Here is a 26690-nt window from a genome sequence, read left to right on the forward strand (position 1 = left end):
ATTTTCTAAAAATAACTTGGCCTCTTTTATCTCTTATTTGTAAAAGCTCATTTATTACTGTTCCTTCTGATAAAGCTTTCCTTCTGAGGTCATTTGGCTTTTACCTGCACTCCCCTGCATATATAAACTTCTTCTTGCCTTCTTTCTTCTGTACCCAGGAGGCAAGTTTGATTGGTCGTTCCAGTAAGGTAACAGATGTCCAGAGAAGGAAAGTGGTTTAGGCAGGGACACTCAGCAGGTGATACATAGGAAAACTCCTAGGTCTCATCCCTCTGCTGTTTACATTCTCACTTGATTGGGACTTAGAAATGCCTGTTGGTACTTCATGTAATCTCTTGTATGTTAGAGATTACTTTGGGTCAAGCCAGTTTTATATGCCAAGCAATAGAAATCTAGAGGAAGGACGGAGTTATACAAAAAACATAAATTCTGGACTCTAGCACACATGGCTTCAAATCCTGGCTCCATGCCTTTAACAGTTGTTGATACACTTTTATAACTTCTATAACTCTCCAGTCCTTAGTTTTCTTATGTGTAAAATGGTGATAATATTTTGCTAGACTGTTGTGTATACCACAAAGAGTATATGGAAAAGCCTTAAGATAATACTCAGCACAGAGCGGGTGCAACAATAACAACAACAAAAAAAATAGTACAGCTATTATTGTTACTAAGAGTAAAAGGGCTTCAAAGGCAATGAAGGTCAGTTAGTTCAGTTCTTATAATCACATAGCAAACTTTGAGTTTAGTCCCTGTATAGGAAGGGAGGAAAAGCATACTTGAGATAGACTCAAGAATTCTTACAAGTAGATGCTAAACATTAAACAAAAGAAAAAATATAATGTAGTAAAATCCAGGCTTGTGTCCTGGTATCTGTCAAACTCGAGCTGACTTTTGCATCTACAAAAAGGGAAATACTTCATTCCCAAAGCTTTCCTACAGGATAGTCTCTCCAGCTGGCCCATCCATTACCCCCATGTGGAAGACTAGCTTTTCATGAGCTATATTTCAGGTGTCTATTATGGTGCCTACTCCAGTGATGGAGCAGGAGAAACTAAGTCCAACCCCATTTGTATAGCAGTTTACTGGAGAGCCTATGGGCTTTTAGACAGATGAATTTCTGAAAACCATATCTGAATCCTGAAGGGAAGCAAAGACATGCCTGAAGGAAAGTCTGTAACCATCCAGTAGCACCAAGCACATACCCACAATACTCTGAAAAGAGAAGAAATGCTTTCTGATCTAAATCTAAATCTACTCAGAGCCTGCAGCCCCAAGGGGTGCCTGTAAATGTCAACATCTGGACGTAGGCACTGTGAAAGCAGAACACACATCTGCCCTGGAGGCACTTGGAAAAACATGTCACATGTGGGCCTCTCTCATCCCTCTCTTCCTTTTTCAGACATTACAGGTGATCTACCCCTACACCCCACAGAATGACGATGAGCTGGAGCTGGTCCCTGGGGACTTCATCTTCATGTCTCCCATGGAACAGACCAGCACCAGTGAGGGCTGGATCTACGGCACCTCCTTAACCACCGGCTGTTCTGGACTACTGCCTGAGAATTACATCACCAAGGCTGATGAATGTAGCACCTGGATATTTCATGGGTAAGCTGACTCAAAGTTCTTTGCCTGCTGTTTTTTGAAGAACATTGTGGATTTTCAGGAGGTGGCAGGGAAATGGACTTCATTCTAGACACACTGGGCAGTAATTACAGTAAATGGAGTCCATGGGGAAGAAAGTCTGTTAGTTCCAGATCTCCAATAAGGAACTGACTTGGGGCACAGGAAAAATGAGCAATGGATCGCTCTGTTTCACTCTGCCTGTCTCATTTGATGTAACTACCTGTCTGAGTTCCAGATCAAAGACTAAATCGGGGCTGCTTAGGGGTCCACCTCTTATGACTGAAATGTGGGTCATCCCGGTGCTGAATTTTCATGGCTTTCAGGTTTCTGTCCACTTTGTCCTGGGTCGTTGCTCAGAGTGGTCTGACTCCCCACAGCAGCAAGGCAGTTTCCCCTACACCATCCAGATCAGTAATGAAAGGGTTTGCAAGCATTAGGAGTCCTAACTGCCACTTACTTACTTGGTGGCCCTTAGAGCAAGTCCTCAGAATTGGCACACAAATGCCTAGATGACAGAGAGTATGTATAAGGAAATGGGCAACTGCCAGAACCTAAAATGACACATGGTCCCCACCCCCCGCCGCCCCCGCAGTCACTCATTTCTCACTAAACCAAACTGCTCTCATGTTCAGAGTGGCCTGTGTTGTATGGCCAGCTTTTTCTCAGTAGATAAAATAGGAATAAAAGGCACCTTCTCTTTCCTAATCCAAGAAATTCAAAGCCAGCCCTTCCCTGGCGCACTCAGGCATCTCGCTAGGGTGTGCATGCTGGTTTGTTTTCCTTCCCTCTTGTTCTTTCCATGTGCCAGTGTGGCTGAGGGCCGGAAGTTCTGAGCTCCAGCTGCATGGTGTCTAACATTGTTATTGCCACCATAAAAGAGAAGCAGAGTGGTGAGATTTCAGTGAGTACGTTGCCTGGAGGGAGAAAAGGAAAAAAGGTCCCCTACCCTGGTTAGCAGCCAGCAGACAAACCACAAACCCGAAGATGGAAAAGAACATCTTCTTCCTTAGTCACCCAGTACCCAGCAACTCCTTCCTCTTCCTTCCAGTCCACCCCTAACTCCTGCCCCATGAACATCCAGTGTTGTGTGGCACAAATTGGAAGGTTGAAGCTGCCTTATGTTCCCTAAATGTTTTTTTTTTTCCAGAAATGTTTCTGAACATTGAAATAAATAAGTTGGGTTTCCAAAGTTACTATTTTATCATTATGAAAACAAGTGAAGCATAATATACATGAATAAACAGAATTAAAAGGTTCTTGTTGATGAACTGTTCTTAGATTACTTTCTTAAGAGTAGGGTCACATATAAAAGAATAGTATGTGGGAAGCCCTGCTGACTTATTTCAGATCACTATATCCATGCCCACTCTTGCCCAAATTAGAGTTCAGGCTGAAACATGGGTAAACCTAAGCGACTTCAGTCCATGGATCACAGGGAGGTCTGTATGTTATCTCCTTTTAATTTGAAAAATTACTAGTGATGTTATTTCCCAGGAAACCATGTCTGAAATTAAACTATCACCTTCCACAGCAAACCCTACTGAGAGTGGGGAAATATTAACATTAGGTGTTAGAATGTTATAATTAAGAATTTGACGTTTTCTTCCAGCAGTCTTGGATTCAAATCCTAACTCTCCCACCTACCAGCTGTGTGAACTTGGCCAAGTTACATTACCTCTCCGAACCTCTGTTTGTTAATCTATAAAATGAAGATGGTAATTATTTGCAATTAACTCACAGGGGTGTTGTGAAGACTGCAATAAAAGACAGCTTTACATGGATCAGTGCCACATATATAATAGCACTTAATCTAAAGTAGTCATTAACTTTATGATCTTTGGGGAGGTCTTTTTTCTAATTTGTGTTTTCTAGTACTCTTATATATTCTTCAAATCAAATGTCTCCTCTACAAAAATGATTCTACAGAAGAGTTGCACTTTCCTACTTAACCCTGGAAGTGGAAATGACTCAGGGAGGCGAGTTTTCTCTCACCTCTAACCAAAGAGAGACTCAAGGAGGTAGAGCCTCAGGGAGTGATGGAGCATGACCTGGCTGACTTGATGGGAAGTTGTAAAGGGGATTCAAGCAACAAGTAAAGCCTTAGGGTCTCTGACCCTTCACAATCCTTCCTACCTAGTCCTCAGTTGTCTGAGTCCATCCTAAGGAAATATTCTCCTTCTACCCTTTATTAGAGCATCTTGCCTGGTTCTTAGTATCCCTAGATATTTGTCAATTCGTAAAGCCACATCATGTCTTCTGAATCAGGGTGGTCTGGCTGGTACTTCTGGGCTTACATATAGAACTGTTGTGTCCTAGGGAGGTACCAGTGCCTTCCTGGTACTTAAGAAGACGTTTCAGGAGTCAGCTTCCTCCCTATGCTTCTCTCAACATAAAGCGTCTGACTGTTGTCTTACTGGAACTGACAGCCCCAAACTGTCTCAGAGTGAGTCAGGCCCTTTGATTACGGTGACAGTTAAGAGAAGGAGGTTGGCATTCTCCTTGCCAACTGAGCTAAAGGAGAAAGAGACGGGATTCTATCAGTGTCTTCACAGCTATAATAAATGAAATTAAGGGGCAGGTACAAGCATGATGTCAAGACAATTACATCCAGACATTTCACGCCCTGAAGCTTTGATGAATCAGACAGTGAAAGTGAATTTTCTTTAACTGTGTGATGTTTGGGAGAGTCTCAGTTTAAAATAAAGGAGAACAGATGGTCTATTAGACTATGTGAAGGGCATAAGATTTCTTTGGTTTACAGTTGCTTAAATTTTACCATAATAGGTCTTATTTGACTGTATATCACACTTCTTGATACAGCTTTGTTAAACTGTAGATCCCTGGGTCCCACCCCAGACTTGCAAATCATAATCTGTTAAGAGTGGGGCCCAAGCATGAGTATGTTTTAAATCTCCCCTGGTGATTCTGATATGCACAAGGGCTGAAACCTCACATTTTTTAGGGCTTGTGTCTTCTGTGACCTTTGTGTATTTACAGTCAAAGAAAGGGATACTTCAAAGAGTGAAAAGGGTGCTAAAACCATACAGTTTTTTGAAAGAATTTGTACTAACAACCAATTAGCTTTTTATTGTAACTATGAAAAGTTCTTTGCAAAATTAAATTCTAGGAATAATACTGTGTTAAAAATGAACAATCAAGAACAGATGTGTTAAACTGCACAGATTGCTGGGTCAGCAGATAAAAACCAGGGCTATGCTGGGCAAACTGGGTTGCATGTTAGCCTCGTTGTAAAGAAGCAAGAAATCAAAAGTTTCAGTGTTCTCCCTTGATCTGCCCAGTGATACAGAAGGAGTTGTTCACAGATTTGCCTAACAATCATACTTAAATTGCAATGTTTATTAGATAAAGCTTTTTGGAGGTCTTAAATAATGAAAATAATTTCAACGTGAAATGATTTGCTGCCTCCCTTTCAGCAAGACCTCTTTTAGGCTTCTGTAGTTATATTGTTACACCCAGAAATGAGAGTTCTTGGCTCACAACTTTAAACCCCTTTCTCCATCTCACTTCCAACAAGATGATTAAATACAGAATTATTTAAACTATTAAGTTATTTAATTATTAAAGAGGAGGTCATTCTCACCAGGTATGTAGAGACTGAAGAAGGTAGAATAGGGTATATGGCTATAAGGTTTCCTTGACCATTAGGAGCTGCAGGCAAAGTGATAGAGACAATAAAAATGTTCCCTCTAATTTGTCAGTTTAGATGGACATCACCATGGAAAAGATTAAAGGAAACAGGAATTATTTCTTTTGAGCCAGAAAAATAGCTGGGAACAATGGTGCAAAATTGATACCTCATTATTCTTTAACATGCCTTTGGTGCCAACCATGCCTGTGGCATCTTAATAAGCACAAAATCATAGGCTCCATCCTTTCCCAGAAAGATGAATTCATCTGCTTCAAGTACAGAAATCCATCTACCCCCTTTATTAACTGCAAGATTTCAGCATAAAACAAGATGTTCCAGGAGTGGGGCACCCCCTACTCAGATTTCCCTACCATTGCACTGCCCAGGGAGCAGTTCCTGTTAGTCCAAGGATGACATGCTGATGACTTCTAGCCAAAGCAGTTAATATCTTCCTTATCTTCCTCTGTAGTTCTTGCTCGATCTTAAATACATCATCTTCCAATGCTCTCTCATTTGGTGATGGCATGTTGGAGAGGCGCTCATATGAGGACCAGGGCCTGGGGGAGATGACTCCCCTGACTATCATCTGCCAGCCCACACAGGTAAGGCTGACTGCCAGGATCACATCCTCCACTCTACTCAAGAGTCACTGATTACCTATGAACCAAGTGTGAGGCTGCTAAGATACACAAAATTTCAAGACTAGGAAGAGTCAAATGGATGACCCTGACAATGACTACCAGCATCTGGGTCTGGTCTTGTAAGGAGGGGTATGCTGCAGAGGGGAGAACATGTTACCTGTAAAAAAGTAATCATTGTATGTATTTTGCAGGCCATTGTGAAGATTAAAGGAAATAGGGTAGGGGGTGAAAAGGTGAAGAAGAATAAGAGGTACAAACTTCCAGTTATAAAATAAATAAGTTATGGGAATGTAATATACAGCACAGGGAATATAGTCAATAATATCATAATAAATTTGGACAGTGACAAATTTATTATGATATTATTTATTTATTAATTTGGTTACTAAATTTATTTATTAATTTGGTTACTAAATTTATCATGGTGATCACACCGTAAGGTATATAAATGTCAAATCACTATTTTGTACATCTGAAACTAATATAATGTTGTATGTCAACTAATGAAAAATATTAAATATTAAATATTTAAGGAAATATAAATAATAAGGCTCTTAGCACAGTACCTGGTGCATAGTGAGTGTTCAGTGTATGTTGGAGTGCTCCGTATATGCCAGAAAGTTTGCAGAATGAGAGTGGGAAGAGTCGTTTTGAACAATACAGACAAAGGCAAGTTGAAAGTTCAAACATGTTGAGAATCATGAGACTAGATCACATTGGCTAGAGCCCAGGGCTTGAATTAGGGAACAGTGGGAGAAGAGATGGGGAAGACTATGCCACCATGTTACATATTAATTTTGTCAGGGCAACTGGAAACAAATGTAAATGCTGGCCAACATGAAGCTGGCAGCACTAAGGAAACTTGGAATAGCTGACTCTATCAGAAAGAAGGAATAAATAAACATTTATAACAATCCACTCTGCAGTTATAGAAACCAAAGTCGTTTGGACGCGCCGTTGACTAGACTCGCCTATTTCATCACCCAGAAGTAGCAGTAGTCCTTCTTGAATCATTTCTGGGAATACGAACGTGTATGTAGTTGGACAACAGAGCCTAAACTGTGATTAGAATTGACAAACCAGACCTTATTGCTGGAGGAGACCATTGAACCATGTGCTCTAACCACACATTAGAAATAAGGTAGACATATTTGTGACAATAAAAGTCTTCACTCCCTGAAGAAGCTGATGAAACAGCTCTTTAGGGCAAGAAGTTGTCCCACTAGATGGCTATCTCTACATACTGGCTAGTTTTATCTCTGAGCTGTAACTCAAGTGGCTTTCATATTTTAGTATTGGCCAAACACCACTCCTGCTAATAATAGTAGCAGCAACAATAATACCATTTTCATAACCCTTCTTATTTTGCAAAGCACCTGCAGTTCAACTCATCTGACCCTCAAAATAACTTGTGAGATCTGTAGAATGAGTCTTACTATCCCCATTTTACAGATAGGCCACCCAAAATACAAGGTAGGTAAGGGGCTTATCCAAGTCATACATTGGCAGAACTTACTCTGAAGCTCCAGGACATGTCAACTTTTTCATGTTTTCCTCACTAATAGCCTTTCTTTATCTGCAGCCTCTGAGAGTCAACAGCCAGCCTGGGCCTCAAAAGAGATGCCTCTTTGTGTGTCGGCATGGTGAGAGGATGGATGTCGTGTTTGGGAAGTACTGGCTATCCCAGTGCTTTGATGCCAAAGGTGAGTAACTGGTAGGCCTGCTCAGCATTGGCATTCCTATTATGGCCTCTAGGGGGCACAGTCAAGCTACATTTATCTAGATGGAGTCATATGGTTACGTGGGCTATAGAAAAATCCGTAATCTGTTACATTCGTAAATCCTTCCTGTATGTCTTGAGTGTTAAGAAAAAGGTAAATGTTCTTGTCTCTATTCTATAAACTGGGACACCAGGGACCAAAGAAGGCAAATATTTTACCATGATCTTGTAGCAATTTCAGAGTTAGAGACAGGTATCCTCATTTCACAGCCAGAATTCCCACCATTAAATCACCCTGGCTTATTTTAATTCCTTTTTTATTCGAGTGGCACGTTTAAGATAGGGAGACTTGCATATCAAAGAAGCCCTCCTGCTTTAGAGTGTCTGGTTTCTACTCTTGTCACTTTTGTCAGCAGAATGAAGAAGTAGATTCTAAGACGCTCCACCAAAGGAAAAGTGTAAGCCTTGGTATTTTCTAGAGAGCTCAATTTAGTCCCTTTGGCCAAAAAGGAATAAAAATGGAGAGGCTATGAGGATCAGCAATGGAAGTCTTAAGGAAATAAGGAACTCACATAGCCTTTGACTTTTCTCTAGGCCGCTATATACGCACCAACTTGAACATGCCTCATAGCTTACCTCAGAGAAGTGGTGGTTTCCGGGATTACGAGAAAGATGCTCCTATCACTGTGTTTGGATGCATGCAAGCAAGACTAGTGGGTAAGTGTCCTGGAGTGATTGCACAGCCATTCCTGGTCACGTCCTCAGAATGCTGGTTCCAATAGGCATGTCAGCACACTTCTCGGGAATTCCATAACTTTCCTAAAAGTAGTAAATTTCCTCAAGGGATTTCTTATGTAACCATTAAGTTGAGCGCACTGCGTTTGGCATGGTTTACCAAAGTGAACAAGGTGTAACTCCTACTGAGGGGCATATGATCCAGTAATGGGGCAAGGTTAGACTTGGTGTGGCAGAGAGGTCAGCTTCTAGCACAAGGGAAAGGAGAAGGGAACCCTGGAGTGGCTGAATGTATGGAGGCCAATTGATCCTTTTCAGATGCTCAGTTCTATGCAGAGAATGTGCCACACAGAGACAGCAGCATTGTCCTGTAAAATCACCTAACACATATTGATTGATCACTTATTTTGTGCAAGTACTGTGCTAGATATTGGGGATCTAAGCATGAATCCCCACCCTCAGGGAAACAAACTTATAAGTACATAAATAACTTACAGTATAGTATTCAAAAATAAAAGTATGTGTGGAGAATTATGGAAGCACAAAAAAAGACACATAAGAGATAAGAGGTAAGCTGAGACCTGAAGTGGAAGTCAGCTGGGCAAAGAAGGAACGAGGGTGTGGAAGGGAATTCTCAGTGAGAACAACATAAAGTCATACACATGAGAAACAGCATAAAGAGTATGGAGGAAACAAGTTATCTTATTTCTAGAGCATAGATTGTGAGCAAGGCATAAAATTAGGCTGGCAAAACGAATAAAGACAATTTCACAAAAGACCTTGACCACCATATTAAGGTGTTTAGACTTTATCCAGTAGAGAAAAGACATGGATTCCATAAGAAATGTGTTGAAGTATCAGGTGTTGGGATTTACTTCTAGTGTCCAAGAATAGTTGAAACTTTGTTTAGCACAGGATAAAATTAAAACAAGACCTAATTTTCACCATATAGACCCTCTCACTTTTATCACAAACTTGAAATTAGCATTATCATGTTTCTAGGTCTCTCGGATGGACATTTTGCCACTTATCAGCACCAGGGAAAAGGAAAGAAAAAGATAAGAAGGGGCCTTTCATTTGGTCTCTCATAGAAACTCTGATCAAGGGATTTGTTGGAAACAAGGCTGAAACTACTGGCTCTGTGTAAGCCCCCAGTGAAAAAGGGAGATTTGCAGCATCTACCTGGTACCCTCTCCCACATTGAAGGTCAAGCCAAGGCTGAGTAAATCCATCAAATTGATTCCCCTTTGGTTTTCTTTGCAGGGGAAGCCTTATTAGAGAGTAACACCATTATTGATCACATCTATTGCTCCCCATCCTTGCGCTGTGTTCAGACTGCATACAACATCTTGAAAGGTAAGACTTGTTAAAGGTCAGCTAGTCCATTCTTCTGTCTCCAGGCAGATTTGTAGGACATTAGCCAATTGAAACCTTCAAATTTGGACTTTTTAGCAATGATTCTTTCAGAGTATGTCTCTACAAAAGTCCCAAAACAGTACTCTGGCAGCAAAAGCACTATGAAAGGAAGTATACAAATAATTTTTTTCTTGAATATTATTTTCTTGAATGAATTGTGGGAGTGTAAAATATTGTTGCCTGGTAATAATTTAAAGTTTACGGAGTGATCCTTTCTCTTTACTGAAATAGCGAAGCCACTTCCTCCCACTCTGCTCTGTTTGCCTCTTATTTTCAGCAGCAGTGGTGCTTCTAAGTATCTGCCCATCTTAATCATCCCTATTTCTTTAGTTATTTGGAATGATTTTAAAAGCACCATTGCTATAAAGATACTCGAATTTTGCCATAAAATCTATGGAGGCTTAAGATAGAGGGATCACCATTCTCATTCCCCTGGAAAGAAAACGAGAAGAACAGTGTTGAAATGTTTACCTATTCCGAACAAACAAATGAGCCAGAAATAGCTGAGCCAACAAAGAATTTACACTATATTTGAGACTTCTATTCATTAATCTTAAGTAAACCAGAATGCATTTATGTATTAAAATGCATTATATATTAAATTTGTACAGAAAAATTAAGGCAATATAAAGAGAGTTAAACAAGGACAATTCCTGTCTTGAGTGTGATTACACTATGATGTGGGACTCGTGCCCTGGCATTTGTAAATATTCAACATCAGAAAATCTGATAGAGAAAATGAATAATTTACACAATATTCAAATACAATGTAAACTATTGTAGAGTAGTGGATGCTAAAAGAATTTCTGAAATTTCTTCATAAGGCAATCTTGGAACTTACTTTGGAAAAAGGGATGATATTAGTCACGGAACTGTATAAATTATATGGGTAATGACTTGTTGTTTTTTCGTTAAGCCAGATACCACTGAAAGCCAGAGTATTAAACTCATATATTTGTAACACACAAAAAAAATTAAAAACCCTGGTCCAAACCCACATTTCCAGTTTCTTTTCATTATATGTAGCATCTGGTAGGAAAGAGAATAGAAGGTTTACCAGAATTTTTATAACAATTTGACCTCTAATTTACTTTCCCACTGAGAACATGGTGGTGTTTCCATCATCTTCCTATTATTTTACCTCTAAGGTTTACAACAAGAAAATCACTTGAAGATTCGTGTAGAGCCTGGCTTATTTGAGTGGACAAAATGGGTTGCTGGGAACACATTACCTGCGTGGATACCTCCATCAGAGTTAGCTGCAGCCAACCTGAGTGTTGATACAACCTACAGGTAACCCTCTGAAACTGCTATTTCCTGAGGCCAAAGTAGAAGTGCTTCACTACTCCAGGCCAGGCTACTTAAAGAGATGAAGGACCAAACATAGCCCACAAGCAATTCTCCATATTGGAGGAGGTCAAGCTATAATTTGAAAAAGCAAAACTGGAAAAAAGCCAGCATTCCCTTGTATTTAGCATAGTTTACATTATATCTCTATACACACATTGGATTTTCCTGACTTTATTACAACTCTTTCAGTAAATAATAAAGCCACTTTGTGTTCCAGGAGCAGGCACCAGCAAATAATGACAGATTTCCAGAAGCTTTTTGGAAGATAAAGGAAATTATAATGTCTTACCTTGGATTGTCATTTTTAATTTTTCAAAGCATTTTTAATTTTCTTTATCTTTATTTATTATTGCCATAACCCCAGAATGTAGGCAAGCCACTTTTATATATAAGAGGGTACAAGTGGCTTTGCCTAAAGTTGTACATTTAGTGACTACACATGATAATAATAATAATAGTAACAATAACTTTTATTGATTATTTTCTGCATGTGAAGCACTGTGTGATCTGCTTTACAATTTTCTCATTCCTAGTTCTTTGCTTTTTACCATTGTACCAGACTGTCTATACTGGAATTAAAAAGAAATGTTTGTACATTGCTCACAGGTGAATAATCCACATGTAAACAAGAATTAACCAACAATAATATAGTTACATTAACTATCAAAAATCTACTCAGACATTTGTAAAATATCTTGGAGGAGGAACAGCTATTCACAACCAATATAGTGGGGAATAAAGTTTGTATTTCTTAGGGCAGAATTTGGAGCAAGTGACCAATGTAAGCATAAATTTCTTTCTTGTGATATCCCTTGACCTTTCATTTCAAATACATACCCAAACCACAAATAAAACCATGTGAGTTTCCGGCTAAGGAAGAAGAAAATATCTTTTTCTCATACTCATTTTCCTGCTCTGCAAATAAGACCTCAAATAACCCCATAAATTAATGTGTGCTACTTTTTCTTGCTTTAAAGGAATTTGCATTCCTCAAAAATAAAATTATATCAATCAGATTCCATACTAATATCCTTTACATTTGTCCTTTACAAGCTATGGCCACTATTTTTCTATTATTTGAGGAAAACAGCAATAAATTGTTGTTCCCATGCCAATAGCCATCATCCTTCTGGCCTGGAAAGAAGGTAGGTGAGTTGCTGCCAACATTGGTAAAATGACTTTCCTCACTTACCACCCAGCACCTCCCAGACCAACCTGGGCCAACTATGTCTTCAGCTTCCTCTTTAAGTGTGTCCTGCAGTTCTTCCCAAGCTGATTTACAAAGGTCTCCAGAATCGTTCCATATGATCCTTTCAGTGCACGCAAACACATCCAGGCACACACCGATAACACATCCCATCAACAGTACAAGCAGAATAATGAATGCAAGGAATGTGGGGGTCAGAATGTGGTCCTTATTCCAGATTTTCTTTTCCTCTACAGAAAAATCAAAATTCAATTCAGTCATTTGTGTTTAAGGGGGATAAAAAGGTTAAGATGCTAATTTTGTAAATCAACTGAGAAAGTCAGTGATAAAGCATGTGAGAAGCACCACCTCTAGAGCTAAATTCCCTCTGAAATTAGTTATGCAAAGTGAGCGGGCCTTCTGAAGCAAGTAGTGGTGTCCAAATGGTCGGAGAAACATTGAGATAGGCAAAGACTGATAGCCAGGGTATTATAAGTCAAGCAAGCATCACTTAAAGAGACCTGTCACCTTAGAGCAGGAGGGAGACAAGACTGGAAGCCGGGTTGAGGGAAACTAAGGAGGCTGGTGACTCATAGCCAAGAGCCATCCACAGGCATCAAGACCCAGCACAGGGGCTGGGTGTAGAAAGCATCTTGGGTCTTAGGGAGCTGGCCTAGAAGAAGCAAGGCAGGAAAAATATATATATATATATATATTTGGAAAAAAAATATATATATATGGAAAAGAAACTGTACTGAATAGTACTGCATCGATGTTGATTCCTTAGTTTGCAGAATTGTAATATCATTGTGGGAGGTGTTAATATCAAGGGGAGCTGGGTGAAGCGTATGTAAGAACTCTGAGTCATATTTGCAACTCTTCTGCAAGTGTAAACACACACACACACACACACACACACACACACATACACACACCAGTTGGATGGGACTGCATATATATATACACACACACCAGTTGGATGGGGCTGCAGAACAGGGTCTTGGCTAAGGATGATAGAGAATTAGTGGGGGCATGGATCTGAAGTGTTAGAGGGGCAATGAATCAAAATGTCGTATGGGGCTCAAGACAGAAACCTGCTCTACAGTCTTGACTCAAGCAGGGTGAGGAATAGAGTGTACTGGGGAGAAAATTGTTCCAGGAATGCTCCCTGAGCACCTAGAGCTCAGGGTCCCAGGTTTAGTTGGTGATTGGAGGCCTACCTGACTCTCAGTATAGTACATGAGTCCTGCAAGTGTGGCTAGAGCATGGTATGTGCTGCTGACAGGGGTGAGAAAGCTTTGACTCTGTCCTATTCCCATCAGGACTGGTGGCTCAAACATGGAAGCCATTCCTAGGTTCCACTTCAAGGCAAGAACTGCCAAAGTAAAGAACTGGATCCCAACATTTACCTGCTCTTACTTAAACAAGTCTTATAAATTACAACATGGTCTCACCCTTGAAACTATTCTCTGGACCATACAAAGAAGCCTTTTGTCACAGGTGAGGGAGGAGCCCTGTGGGAGACCAGGTGACATAAGTGATAAAAGAACTAGATGAGAGATTTGGATGGGGGAAAAAGTTTGTTCCAGAACACCAGGGTACATCCTTAACAGGTGGTGATTCATGTCTTCCTCTGGCCCCCAGGGCGTCATAAGATTCCTAGGAGAAATAGGCTTGCTGAGAGAAAGTTATTTAGATGAGGGCAGGTTTTCTTCAAATAGAACAGCATCCTTCCTCTCTGGACAGAAAACACAGAGAGGCAGCCTTGAGGAGGATCCTGTCAAAAATGGTCCAAAGTGGAGGACAAGTTTACAGGCATTGATCAGACCCAAGTTTAAATCCAGGCTCTAAAAGTTGCTAATAGTGTGAGCATAGGCAAGTCATCTGTAGCCTTTCTGAGCCTCACTTTTGTCATTCATAAACTCAAGATTTACCAAATAGTTGCTAGAAGGGCTCTAGTTAAAGAATGCAAGAAGCTGCTTTGCACAGAGCCTGACACATGGGAAACTTTCAGTAATTCTTTGTAGTAATACTAGTAGTAGTAGCAGCAGTAATGTATTCTGATCAAGATTTTGTGTGAATTCACTTTGAGAACTCACTACCACTTTTACCCACCATGCTCTAAATACCAAAAATGAAAGACAAAATAAGAAAACAGAAAATATGACATAGTTGTACTAAAAAAAAACAAGATAAATACCTCATAGACCAGAAACCCTAAATAGTAAAGGAACCTAATGTCAGCTTTAAAACCTATCCTTTCAACTCCCCAAATCATTTTACAAGGCCAGAATTACCCTGATACCAAAGCCAGATAAGGATACTACAAGAAAAGAGAACTACAAACCAATATTCTTGATGTAAAAAATTCTCAACAAAATATTAACAAAATGAATTCAACAGCATACTAAAAGTATCACACATCATAATCAAGTAGGATTTATCCCTAAGATGCAAGGATGGTTCAACATATAAATATCAGTAAACGTGATACACCACAATAGAAAGATGAAAGATAAAAATCATATGATCATCTCAATAGATGAAGAAGAAAACATTTGACAAAATACACCATCCATTCATGATAAAAACACTCAATGAATTGGGTGTCAAAGGAATATACCTCAACAAAATGAAGGCCATATGTGATGAGGCCACAATTAACATCATACTCAATGGTGAAAGGTTGAAAGTTGTTCCTCTAAGATCAGAAACAAGACAAGGATGCCTACTTTCACCACTCCTATTTAACATGGTACTAAAAATCCTAGCCAGAGAAATCAAGCAAGAAAACAAATAAATAAAAGGTATCCAAACTGAAAAGGAAGAAGCAAAATTGTCTTTGTTTGCAGATAGGATTTTACATATTGAAAATCCTAAAGATTCCACCATAAAATTATCAGAGCTAATCAACAAACTCAATAAAGCTGCAGATACAAATTCAACATACAGAAATCAATTGTGTTTCTGTACACTAGCAATGACTCATTTGAAAAAAGAATAAAACAATCTCATTCACAATGGCATCAACGACAATATAATACTTAGGAATAAATTTAACCAAGTAGGTGAAATATCTATATAAGGAAAACTACAAGACTTTAGTGAAAGAAATCAAACATGTAAACAAGTCGAAAGATATCCCACATTCATGAATTGGAAGGATTAATATTGTTAAACTGCCTGTACCACCCAAAGCCACCTATAGATTAAGTGTAATTGCTATTGAAATTCTAATGACACTTTTTACAGAAATAGAAAAAACAATCCTAAAATTTGTATGGAACCGTGAAAGAAAGCATCACACTTCCTGATTCCAAACTATACTACAAAACTATAGTAATCCTAACAATATAGTACTGGCATAAAATAAACACATACACCATACAATGGAACAGAATCAAGAGCCCAGAAATAAACCCTCAACTAATATTTGACAAAGGAGCCAAGAATGCTCAATGGAGAAAAGATAGTTTCTAAAATAAATGTTGTTGGGAAAGCTGGATAACCACTTTCAAAAGAATGAAACTGAACACCTGTCATACATCACTCACAAAAATTAATTCAAAATAGATTAAAGACTTAAACATAAGAACTGAAACCATAAAAAATCTGGGCGACAACATAGGAAAAAACTCCTTGACTTTAGGTTTGGCAACGATTTTTTGGATATAATACCAAAAGTACAAGTAACAAAAGCCAAAATTAATAAGTGGGACTGCATCAAACTAAAAGACTTCTACAAAGCAAAAGAAACAATCAACAAAATGACAAGGCAACCTACAGAATAGGAGAAAATATTTGCAAATCATATATCTGATAAGGGGTTAATATCCAAAATATATGAAGAACTCACACAACTCAGTAGTAAAATAAAAGCAATCCAATTAAAAATGGGCAGAGGAACCGAATCGATATTTTCTCAAAGAAGACATACAAATGGCCAACAGGACCACGAAAAGATGCTCAACATCACTAATCATGGAAATGCAAATCAAAACCACAACGAGATATCACCGCACACCTGTTAGAATGGTTATCATCAAAAAGACAGGAGATATCAAGTGTTAGCAAGAAAGTGGAGAAACAGGGAATCCTCCTACATTATTGGTGGGAATGTAAATAGGTGCAGCCTCTACAGAAAACAGTATGGAGTTTACTCAAAATGTTAAAAATAGAACTACCATGTGATCCTTCAATCCCACCTCTGGGTACATATCCAAAGGAAATAAAAACATGAGCTCCAAGAGATATCTGCACATGCTATTACTTATGTAGAATCTAAAACAGCCAAACTCAGAGAAACAGACAGTAGAGTGGTGGTTAGCAGGGACTGGGGAAAATGGGGAGATGCTGGTCAAAGGGTACAAACTTCCAGTTATAAGATAAATAAGTTCTGGGGATCTAACATACAGCATGATGATTATAATTAATAATACTATATTGTATACTTGAAAGTCACTAAGAGAGTGCATATTAAATGTCCTCACCACAAAAAAAAAAAAGAAAAAGAATAGTGTTACATGATGGAGGTGTTATCTAAGGTTATGGTGATTATTATTTTGCAATATATACGTATCAAATGAAAATGTCTTACACCCCAAACTTACACAATGTTATATGTTAATTATATCCCATTAAAGCTGGAACAAAATTTAAAAATAAAACCTATCCTTTCTGCTTATAGTTTTAAAGGCTATGGTAGAGAGGCTTAGGAGATATCTGGTGATCTAAATAGATAATGAGATCTACCCTCCACTTTGCTTGCTATTGGCTCTGTGGCCCAGGACTGTTGGTCAATAAAATAAGTCAAACTGCTTATGAGTCAGCTTGCAAGTGAAACCTGCACTGAATATTTCATTTTTCAACTGTTCATTCTGCCACCATGCACTCAAATCCTTTATTTATGTACAGTCTGTACATTTCAACCCCACTTCTGTATAACAGAAATTCTCTTCCCTCTAATTCCTTCCTTTCTAGGGAAATGGATAAACAGAATTATGGAAACTTTAGAAAGGTCTTAAAAGCTTAGAGTAATATAAATTCCTTTGTCTTGGGACCAAAATGTTTTATTGTCTTTATTCATTTTTCTATTACAGACCTCACATTCCAGTAAGCAAATTAGTGGTTTCAGAATCCTATGACACTTATATCAGTAGAAGTTTCCAAGTAACAAAAGAAATAATAAGTGAATGTAAAAGTAAAGGTAAGTGGTATTATTTTGGATTTCATATTTAAATATGTGACTGTTTCTCCATCATGGTTAATAAGCTATTCAAGATGTTTCAACTTGCTTTGGTAGACTTACTTAATAGGAAAGAAAAAATATTTCCAGACTTTTCTTGTAGATACTTTCTGTTAAATTGTAATATTCTCTTGGATACCTAAAATGGTAGATATTCCGTGGGAATGCACCAGACTTAGCTACTCTATGAAATAACTTAGATTCTGCATTCCATCTATTTATCTTGCACTCTGTGAAGAAGGTTTTCTATTACAATTTCAAAAAGTTCTTTAGTATAACATTGTTTTGTCTATGATTTGATCCAGGAGCGTGGATACCCACACACAAATACACCTACACAAACACACATGCCATTACTGTTACCACCAAACAAAGAGTGTTCTGTGAGACTCAAGTCTGTTTGCTATTGATTTTATAAACACTGAACTCAAATATTTGATGAGATGTAGAACTAACTGTTCATTATAATTTTTGTGTGTGTGAAAAAGGCAGATTACAAAGGAGTATGTACATTCCTATAGCTTTTTTAAGATAAAATATTTGCCTTCATACAGTAAAAACTGGAATTATATACACCGAAATGTTAGCAGTGGATAGCCCTGGTCAGCAGTATATGGATGATTCCCACCTTTTAGTTATCACTCAGAAAGCCCATCACTTCATGACAATTTCCATGCTCCTGCTGTAGATACTCAGCATGTTCTAGCCACCGGAAAGTCTCAAGTGCTTACAGTTACTGAAAATTATATTGGGAGCAGCAGAGAGCACTGTAGGCAAAGTTTTGTATCTTGATAGTGATGGTGTTTACAAAAAGTTATACATGAAATAGAATTAGGTGAAACCTGGTAAAATCTAAATAAGCTATGTGGATTGTACCAGTGTCCATTTCCTGATTTTGATAGTGTACCAGTTAAGCAAGATGTTACCATTGGAAGAGGCTGGGTGTGTGGGACCTTCCTGGTGTATGTATGGGTGTGTGTATGCACGCACGTGCGAGTGCATGTGCCTATTGTACTATATATACACTATATATATATACCCACACATATATAGTGCAATATATATAGTGTATATAATATACAATTGTATTGTATATATGCTATATGTACAGTTGACCCTTGAATAATGCAGTGGTTAAGGGCACCAACCCCAACACAGTCAGAAATCTACATATAACTTTTGACTCCCCTGTAATTTAAGTACTAATAGCCTACTATTGACCAAAAGCCCTACTGATAACATAAACAGTTGATTAATACATATTTTGTATGTTATATGTATTATATACTAAATTCTTACAATAAAGTAAGCTAGAGAAAAGAGTATTATTAAGAAAATCATAAAGAAGAGAAAATACATTTAAAGCATTTATTGAAAAAAATCACATATAAGTGGATCCACACAATTCAAACCTATGTTGTTGAAGGGTGAACTATAATTTTATATATACATGTGTATATTTGTAACCTCCTCTGAATCTATAATTAATTTAAAATTAAAGGCTTTTTTAAAATAACCTTAGGCTGCCTTAACAATACAAAGCATTTTCAAAATATTGCTTGGCCAAATTGTCTCCTTGACAATGTTTGCCCCTCCCTGAAACGCTTGGCTTCTAGTACTTACAAAGTTTACATATGTCTTTATAGAAATGGTCTTCCCAGTCCTTGCTTTTTTCATCCAGGAAATAACATCCTGATTGTGGCCCATGCATCCTCCCTTGAAGCATGTACCTGCCAACTTCAGGGCCTGTCACCTCAGAACTCCAAGGACTTTGTACAAATGGTCCGAAAGGTAATTCATGCTTGCATTTCAAGGGTTTGTGATGCCCAGTAATTCTAGAACAGTTCAATGACTGGCTGATAGCTAAATTCTTTGAAGCATGTTTTCTGAGCTGGGAAGATGCATTTATTGATTCTCTCAACCAAGATATATTGAGTGGTACTCTGTGTGAGGCACTTTATTAGACCTTGTATATGAGAAAGAGGCATGTCTGAGCTAGTTCTAGTTTCTAAGAGCTAAGTAGCTAAGAATTATAAGCAAATTTTCTGGATTTCCCTGAGGGACTGTGGATTGGATAAAGAAGAGTGAGTGGCCCAAAACGCAGCATCTGACAGCTCAGCCAGAAGAGAGGTCCTGGCCGGTAGGCCAAAGGAAGCAGTGATTTAAAATGTCAGGCTGAAAGGCAGACCCAGGAACAAGGCAGTGAGACACAAAACCCATGAGACCGACACATCTGGATTCTTTCTTCCTCTTGCCTGTGAAAGAGTTTTCTCTGTCAGCCTCCCTCCCACACACTTCCCTCTAGGCTGACTTATATGCTTCCTTTATCTGCCCCCAGAGAACCTAGTTCAAACTTGATTGTAGTTCTTTTCTAATTTTTTAAAAGTTTATTTATGCATCTCTCTTTCCCATTACTCTGTAAGCTACCTGAAGGCAGAGATTGTTGTCTTGTTTATAAATGCAGCTCTGGACACACACAAAAATAAACTTTTAAATGCCAGGACTACTGAAGTTAGGAAGGGCACAGCTTCAATTTTGAATGTTACAGATACACATGCAAAAAAAATTAAATAACTAAGTAAAGCTGGGTGAAGCAAATTAACAACTTTTCAAAAACTGAATAATCTTTTCCATTGTCTAAGTATAATTTCAAGAAATGTTTGAGCTGCATTTTTAGCTTTACCTGCAATTAGGAAAGTAGGAATTAACTTGCAGCACCTTAGCTTTATATATTATTGTCCTCTTTTCTCCCACTATTAAGAAGCAAGCTGTAAACAATTACTTAATTGCAGTAGCGAAGCTCACCATTGAATGAATCCTTCTGATGAATCCTTTTGCAATGTAAATAGTCTTTCCTCTATCCACTTCATCTATTTAATTTTCTTTATGGATTTTTTGGAAGGGATGCATGTCTACGAAGCCCCTATTAATTTCTATGACTATTCCTTATTCTCAAGGGCCACCTGAATTTCTTTGTGTCTAAGTAACAGTTAAATCATTAAACCTCTGTTTTCTATTTTCCATTTTTTTTTACTACTCTTACTTCAGATTCCATACTTGGGATTTTGTTCCTGTGAAGAATTGGGAGAAACTGGAATATGGCAGCTGACAGATCCACCTATCCTTCCTCTTACCCATGGACCAACTGGGGGATTCAATTGGAGAGAGACCTTGCTACAAGAATAAACCACACCAGTGAACGAAAAGATAAGGCTTTAGAAAGCCTTTGGGAGAAGTGTCATTTTTTGTGTTTAGTAACGATGAAAAATTTGCACCATATTCTAAGTGGACAGCTCAGAATAATTTAGCATATTTCCTTTCATGCTTTAAAATTCTTGTGATGAGACTGTGTGAATAAGAGAAAGACTTGATTCAGGGATAAAATCCATTCTCTCTGGACTCTTTTGAAAATTGTCTTCCTAACTTGAGACACCACTACGGCAGAGGATGTATTCTTCCTTCCATCTATGCATAGTCAACCACCCTGAGTACTCCCAAAGGGAGCTGCCAGCCTATCCAGAGGAAGGATGCAGGAGGAAGGACATGTCCAGAATCCAGCTGGAGTGACACTGAGCTGCCAGTTTGGTGTTGGGATTTTCTTTTTAACACCATGTTCCTGCTAGGTAAAGCCAGGCAGAGGAATTTTTTTCAGGTTATCAGAAAACATGCCCCGCAGAGAGTTATTCTTAGGTTAAACTTCAAATTCTGCCCTCAATATGACCCATACACCAGTGCTGCTGGCTCTAGACTCCTGCTTGAGGAATCTGACACTTACTCTCTCTGGTACCACCACATTTTCTCTAGAGCAGCTGGCTACAGCTTTCTGCAACAGCCCTTCCCCCTTGCATCTATATGTGAAATGGAGAGACAAAGCACTTTGCTCTCCAAAGCACTTTTGGATACTCAGGAGGAAGATAAGATAAATGTGTAAAGTATTCCACTGTAGGAGCAAAGAACTTGTAAAATATAAAGTGACTTGGAATTATCTATGTTGTAACTGAAAGAGCCACAGCACTTCTGAATCATTGTGGTTACTTCTTTGGCCCTAGAGTCTGGACTATGGTAACTAGTTAAGGAAGTTAACATTTTGAAAGGATGTATGTTAGACACATTAATTGATCAGTAAAGTGCTCATTCTTGTGCAATATGGACACCTTTACAAATCATACCAAGGGTCAGATCATTGTCCACTTATCTATGGAATATGTCAATCATAACAGGACATCCACAAATGCATCAGTTATACCAGGGAAGTATTATGAAGTCAGGGAACTAATTTAAATGACAGTCATGACTGCACTGCTACTTATGCTGTCATTTTTTGTTTGTTTGTTTTTCTATGATAACTTAAAATATGAAGGTAGGGCTACTTAAGGAAAATTGGGAGAGCCACATCCTGTGGTTTCCCATCATACCTGCTTCCTAAATTTAGAGGGAGTTTATTTAAAAGAAAAATAAATGACAATCAAGCCAAAACATCAGTCATCAATGTCTATTTAATTGTCTGAATAGCTGACTGCTGACGGCAGCAGACAATGAATGGTCTGGTGTAGTAGAGTTCACTGTGTAGAATATGTGTGCAAAATGAAATCCCAGCCATTTAAATGGAACTTTAATGTAAAAACAAATCAATATACATTGTAGCATTGAATAAACTTCAAAACCCCAGTGCATAAAACATATGGTATATAAAAATAAATCATTGCTCCTATTTGAAATGGGAATTTGATGATCTCTGAAAAGAAGAGGGCTCAAAAGCGTGCCAGCTGTGTACATTAATCAGCAATAGGATTATAGTCAGGGTTTTTTAAGGTCAGAGAAATATGTCATGAATTTTACATTTTAAGAAAGAAATCTTAATGTCTTCTAGCATTGCACAAACACTGATCCAGCTTCTGGGTATAGAAATAACTCTACACTGACATCATTGATTAATATAAATGTTTTAACCTTAAAATGAGGGAAAGACTCCTGTTAAAGATTTCAAGAGAAACTTCACATTACAGCTAATGTAGTGGCGCTGCCATTCATTCTTTTATCTATAAGAAAGTAAATCTACTGTTTAATCAGATCTATAATGTTTATTAGATTCTGTTCATGGACTTTCAATGCTCAGAATAATGCTGGAACACCACACAAGATTTCCTTGAAAATAGTAGCAGTATGCCATGGGCTGTATCTGTGCTTACACTGAATAGGTTATCCTCTCCCTCCTTCCAAGTTGTCTTAGCCCTCTAATGACCTAATAGGTTAGTTTGCTGGACTACGATCCACTGTCCTGAGTCCAATACAGACAGAGCCTTAGGCTATCATCTACTCCATCAAAAGGAGGCAGAGATCTGAAATCATTTTCTGAATAATTTAGGTGGAAAACCCTAAGTAAACAAAGAGGTTTTTCCTCTGCTTTAGTTATCCAGATTGTTTATCAAAATAACCTGAACAATCTGAATTCACATTAAATTCTTTTTACACATTTACCTATTTAAACAACTAAACTTGGACTTCAATTGAGAAATTCTTTAGAAATCATGTTGACTCTATGTGTAAAAGAAGAAACAAAATTTTATATTCATCCAAACATTCTAGGTTGATATTACAACCTGAAGTTCAGGCTAGTTCTTTTCTATTTTAGTCTGATGCTTATTAAGAACAACTGTTGATAAGGGGAAGATGGAAGGAAGAAAAGGAAAGAAGGAAGGAAGGAAGGAAGGAAGGAAGGAAGGAAGGAAGGAAGGAAGGAAGGAAATGCCAGGAAGGAAGGAAGGAAGGAAGGAAGGAAGGAAGGAAGGAAGGAAGGAAGGAAATGCCAGATAAGAAGAACCAGATGATTTCTTGTAGAGAGGATTTGTTTTTTTAAGGTAGAAAGTTATCTGAGACAAACAGATGAAATTAACTAAATGATTTAATCGGGGATTGAAAGTCTGAAACAGTTTGCTGCTTGCACAAGTGTGCCACATCAATCCACTAATACCCCAGTATTATTCACAGATGGGACTTTGGTTTCCATGATTTTAAAATGCCACATCTTTTCCTCTGTGGGCTAGAATAATTGGCACATTTTAATGCACAAGCTGGGAGTTTCATTTTCCCAGGCTCTCTTCTCCATCACTGCATTGGTAGCTAGGAGCTTATTGCTTCACCCCACTATGGAGTTCAGAATACAGTGTTTTCTATTACATTTACATTCATAGAATCTGAATAGCTGATTAAATGGCCATCTGATGGCTGAAAGAAGGAGGTATTTTTCACCCTCTAGCAAAAGGCTTCCAGGAATTGCTACTTTTTATTTGAATTATACTTTAACCAAAGAATTATTTTAAAATAACCTTATATTTAAAAGACGATTTTGCAAAAAATAAAATAAAAATAAAAAATAAAAAATAATATCTTCTGGAGTGATATCAGCTTGGTAAATCACTGTCAATAATTTTCTTGCATTTTAGGCTGATGTGGTCATTTTCCTGTCAGTAGTATTTGGAATGCATATTGATTGTCCTCCAATTGTGTTTAGTATTACCATAATGTATCTTTTCCACTCAATTAGCTGCGTTTGTATTTTTTTTTTTAAAGCCTCTTATTTCAATCACCTAGTGTCATTGGGAACTAATTGAAGAGCTACAGTGAGAGAAGTTCCTATCTCATTTCCTTTGTAGAAAGGCACTCCTGCGTTGTAAAAAAGGAGGCATTCCTCAGTAACCTAGGCACTCTGCTGTGCCAGTGTTTAATTTGAAAGCAGTGATGAATTGCTCTTTTGAATTTACTCAAAGTAATGAGTGTGTTAGAATGCAGATGAACCTCCTTTAATTTTCACAGGCACAGTCACAACTGTACTGTGTCTGCACAAACATCTCAGATAATGAGGCACAGGGTTATTTGCATTTAAATTGTAGTCCTGTACACATGTGAGAACTAAGAGGCACTAGCTGACTGCCTTGCCAGGAGGAACGAAACTGGCAGAGGAGGATGGGTAAAGGTGAGATTTAGCAGCTATTTAGGTTAATATTCGCTTTATAAAGGTAATGGGGGATGTTTTGTTAGGTGATGGCAGATGCTTTTCATCTTTAAACATAGAATTAAAATTGGATTTGCTTCTCTTTACTATTTCAACATATTGAATTTTCCTAGGGAAGTAACTAGCTATAACAAAAAGTCAAGGGAAAGGAAAAAAATACCTCTAAATACAGAAGAAATAACAATTTTTAAATACATATAATGTTATGTTCAGTGTATGTAGGTTTAAAATTATAATGATGAGTAGTCAAACTTAATATGCAATCAGTTCTTACAAATGTTTTACACAGTACCACTTAGCTGCCATTACTCCCACAAAATTGGAATCTTGCAGCTGTTAAACTATTATTCTTGAATTCTGTATAGGATACATATGTATAATGGGAAATATGTACTGGTTCTATTTTTTTGATTGCCACTCAAGATAAGAACACCACCCAAAGCATTTTAGTTATGCATAAACCATTCTAAACCTACTGTTTTTGGAGGCATATTGGTTTCTTTCTCACTTGTAAGGCTATTGTATAATTTTTCCTTTGTGATTCAGGTGTATTTATTTGAAGAAAGAGGTCTGTATAAAAAAGAAAACACACCTAATTGTATTGCCAAATTCCTTGTAAACTACCTGTGGCTTTTGTGCTTTCCTGCCTGTGTGCTCTTTCTCTAGATATAGCTCTGGCACCATTGTAATTAGTTCATTTCATTCCATGAGCATCTCCATTTATTAAGTGGTTCATCAATGATTTAATAAAGAGGAACTGTGTCCTCAGTCAATCCAGAGCGATCTCATATTAAATTCTAGTGCTCTCTATTCCTGACATGTTTTCAGGCGTTATGGTGGTCATAATTGTTTTCTAAATGTCTATTAAGAGTGTGATTCTCCTCTCCAAGGGCCAGAGAGACACTTGCTGCTGTGGAAATGGAAGGATGCTCTGGCGGCACTGCTGGCCCCTGGTCCCTTCTAGTCAGGCATCCCTCTGAGTCATCCAGGCTGAACAGGAGAAAACCCACCCAGGAGTAAAAAGCACGCTCTAAAATGCTTCCACTGCCCATGTGTAAGCCTTCAGTTCTCACCACTACCCACCTTGAAGAGGTGTACTAAGAACCATCCATAGAGTAAGAATTTGGTTAAGAGAGAGGGGAAATCCAACTCGAACTAGGTTCCACACTACTAAAAGCCACAGACCCCATTTTTAAAGTAATGATGTTTTAAGCAGATAGGTTTTTTAAATGCATTTATGAACATTTATGCCCAGGACATAAATGCAGCTTTTCATTGACATGACCAGTTCCTACCCTGGCAGGGTATACTTCCTGAGGAAACATAACAGCTAATGCTCATGTCTGACAAAAGACCAAGCTTTGTTTAGCCTTGTAGCTGGTTCTCAGCTGTTCTCTGCTTGACAGATTCCCAAACTCATTTTGCCCTTTTCTGATGTGTATAAAGGCTGCCTGCACATATCCAAGAAAATGAATCAGTGTGCTTTGGATTTGTTTCAGCTGAAATCAGCAAAAAGTTCTTTTTTTTTTTTTTTTTTTAAGTCGAGGACCAAAAAAACCTTCTTTCTTCTGAAGAAAGAGAATACTTCACTTTACCAGAAATAAACATGTAAAACCCAGATGCTTTGCTCCTGGCCATGAAAAGAATGCTAAGGTTTATTTAGTTTATTGGTTGATATTTTGTTGATGGGGCAATCCAGAAGATCTGTGTATTACTATAGTAGAACCTCATGTTGTTCCAGAGAAAAAGCCTTAATTCACAAGTCAGATAAAGCTAGGTTTTGATCCTGGTTCAGAAGCTTACTTAATCCCTTAAACTCATTTCACCTGTATAATGTGCATGTAATGATTTTTTACAGTATAATTGTTAATATCAAATGGAATAACAAATATAAAATACCTAATACTACATGCTAATAATAAGATACTACATGCTAATAATCACTTTTGCTAAGGCCAAGATAAAAATTACACATCTAGCCATTTTCTTGTCTTGTGAAATATCAAGGACAAGGAATGAAAATAACTATAATCATTTGTACTGATATTCCTTTACTATTCTCCCCATAAGTTAGCTTCTGTAATAACAAGAGAATAGTAAAAATGCA

General features: G+C 38.0%; 1 protein-coding gene across 1 annotated transcript in view; it reads left to right on the forward strand.

Moving 5' to 3' along the window:
* UBASH3B (ubiquitin associated and SH3 domain containing B) overlaps positions 1-25360 on the forward strand; it is a 134041-nt gene extending 108681 nt beyond the window's left edge. The window contains exons 6-14 of the mRNA XM_015599451.2: positions 1403-1611; positions 5748-5880; positions 7502-7622; positions 8234-8356; positions 9638-9730; positions 10939-11083; positions 17426-17532; positions 19253-19362; positions 20620-25360. Coding sequence (XP_015454937.1) covers positions 1403-1611; positions 5748-5880; positions 7502-7622; positions 8234-8356; positions 9638-9730; positions 10939-11083; positions 17426-17532; positions 19253-19362; positions 20620-20757 — 1179 coding nt within the window. The 3' untranslated portion in view covers positions 20758-25360. The remainder of the gene's footprint in view (positions 1-1402; positions 1612-5747; positions 5881-7501; positions 7623-8233; positions 8357-9637; positions 9731-10938; positions 11084-17425; positions 17533-19252; positions 19363-20619) is intronic.
* Positions 25361-26690: the final 1330 nt, after the last annotated feature.

Source organism: Pteropus alecto, unplaced genomic scaffold (assembly GCF_000325575.1).
Source record: "Pteropus alecto unplaced genomic scaffold, ASM32557v1 scaffold479, whole genome shotgun sequence".
Lineage (NCBI taxonomy): Eukaryota > Metazoa > Chordata > Mammalia > Chiroptera > Pteropodidae > Pteropus > Pteropus alecto.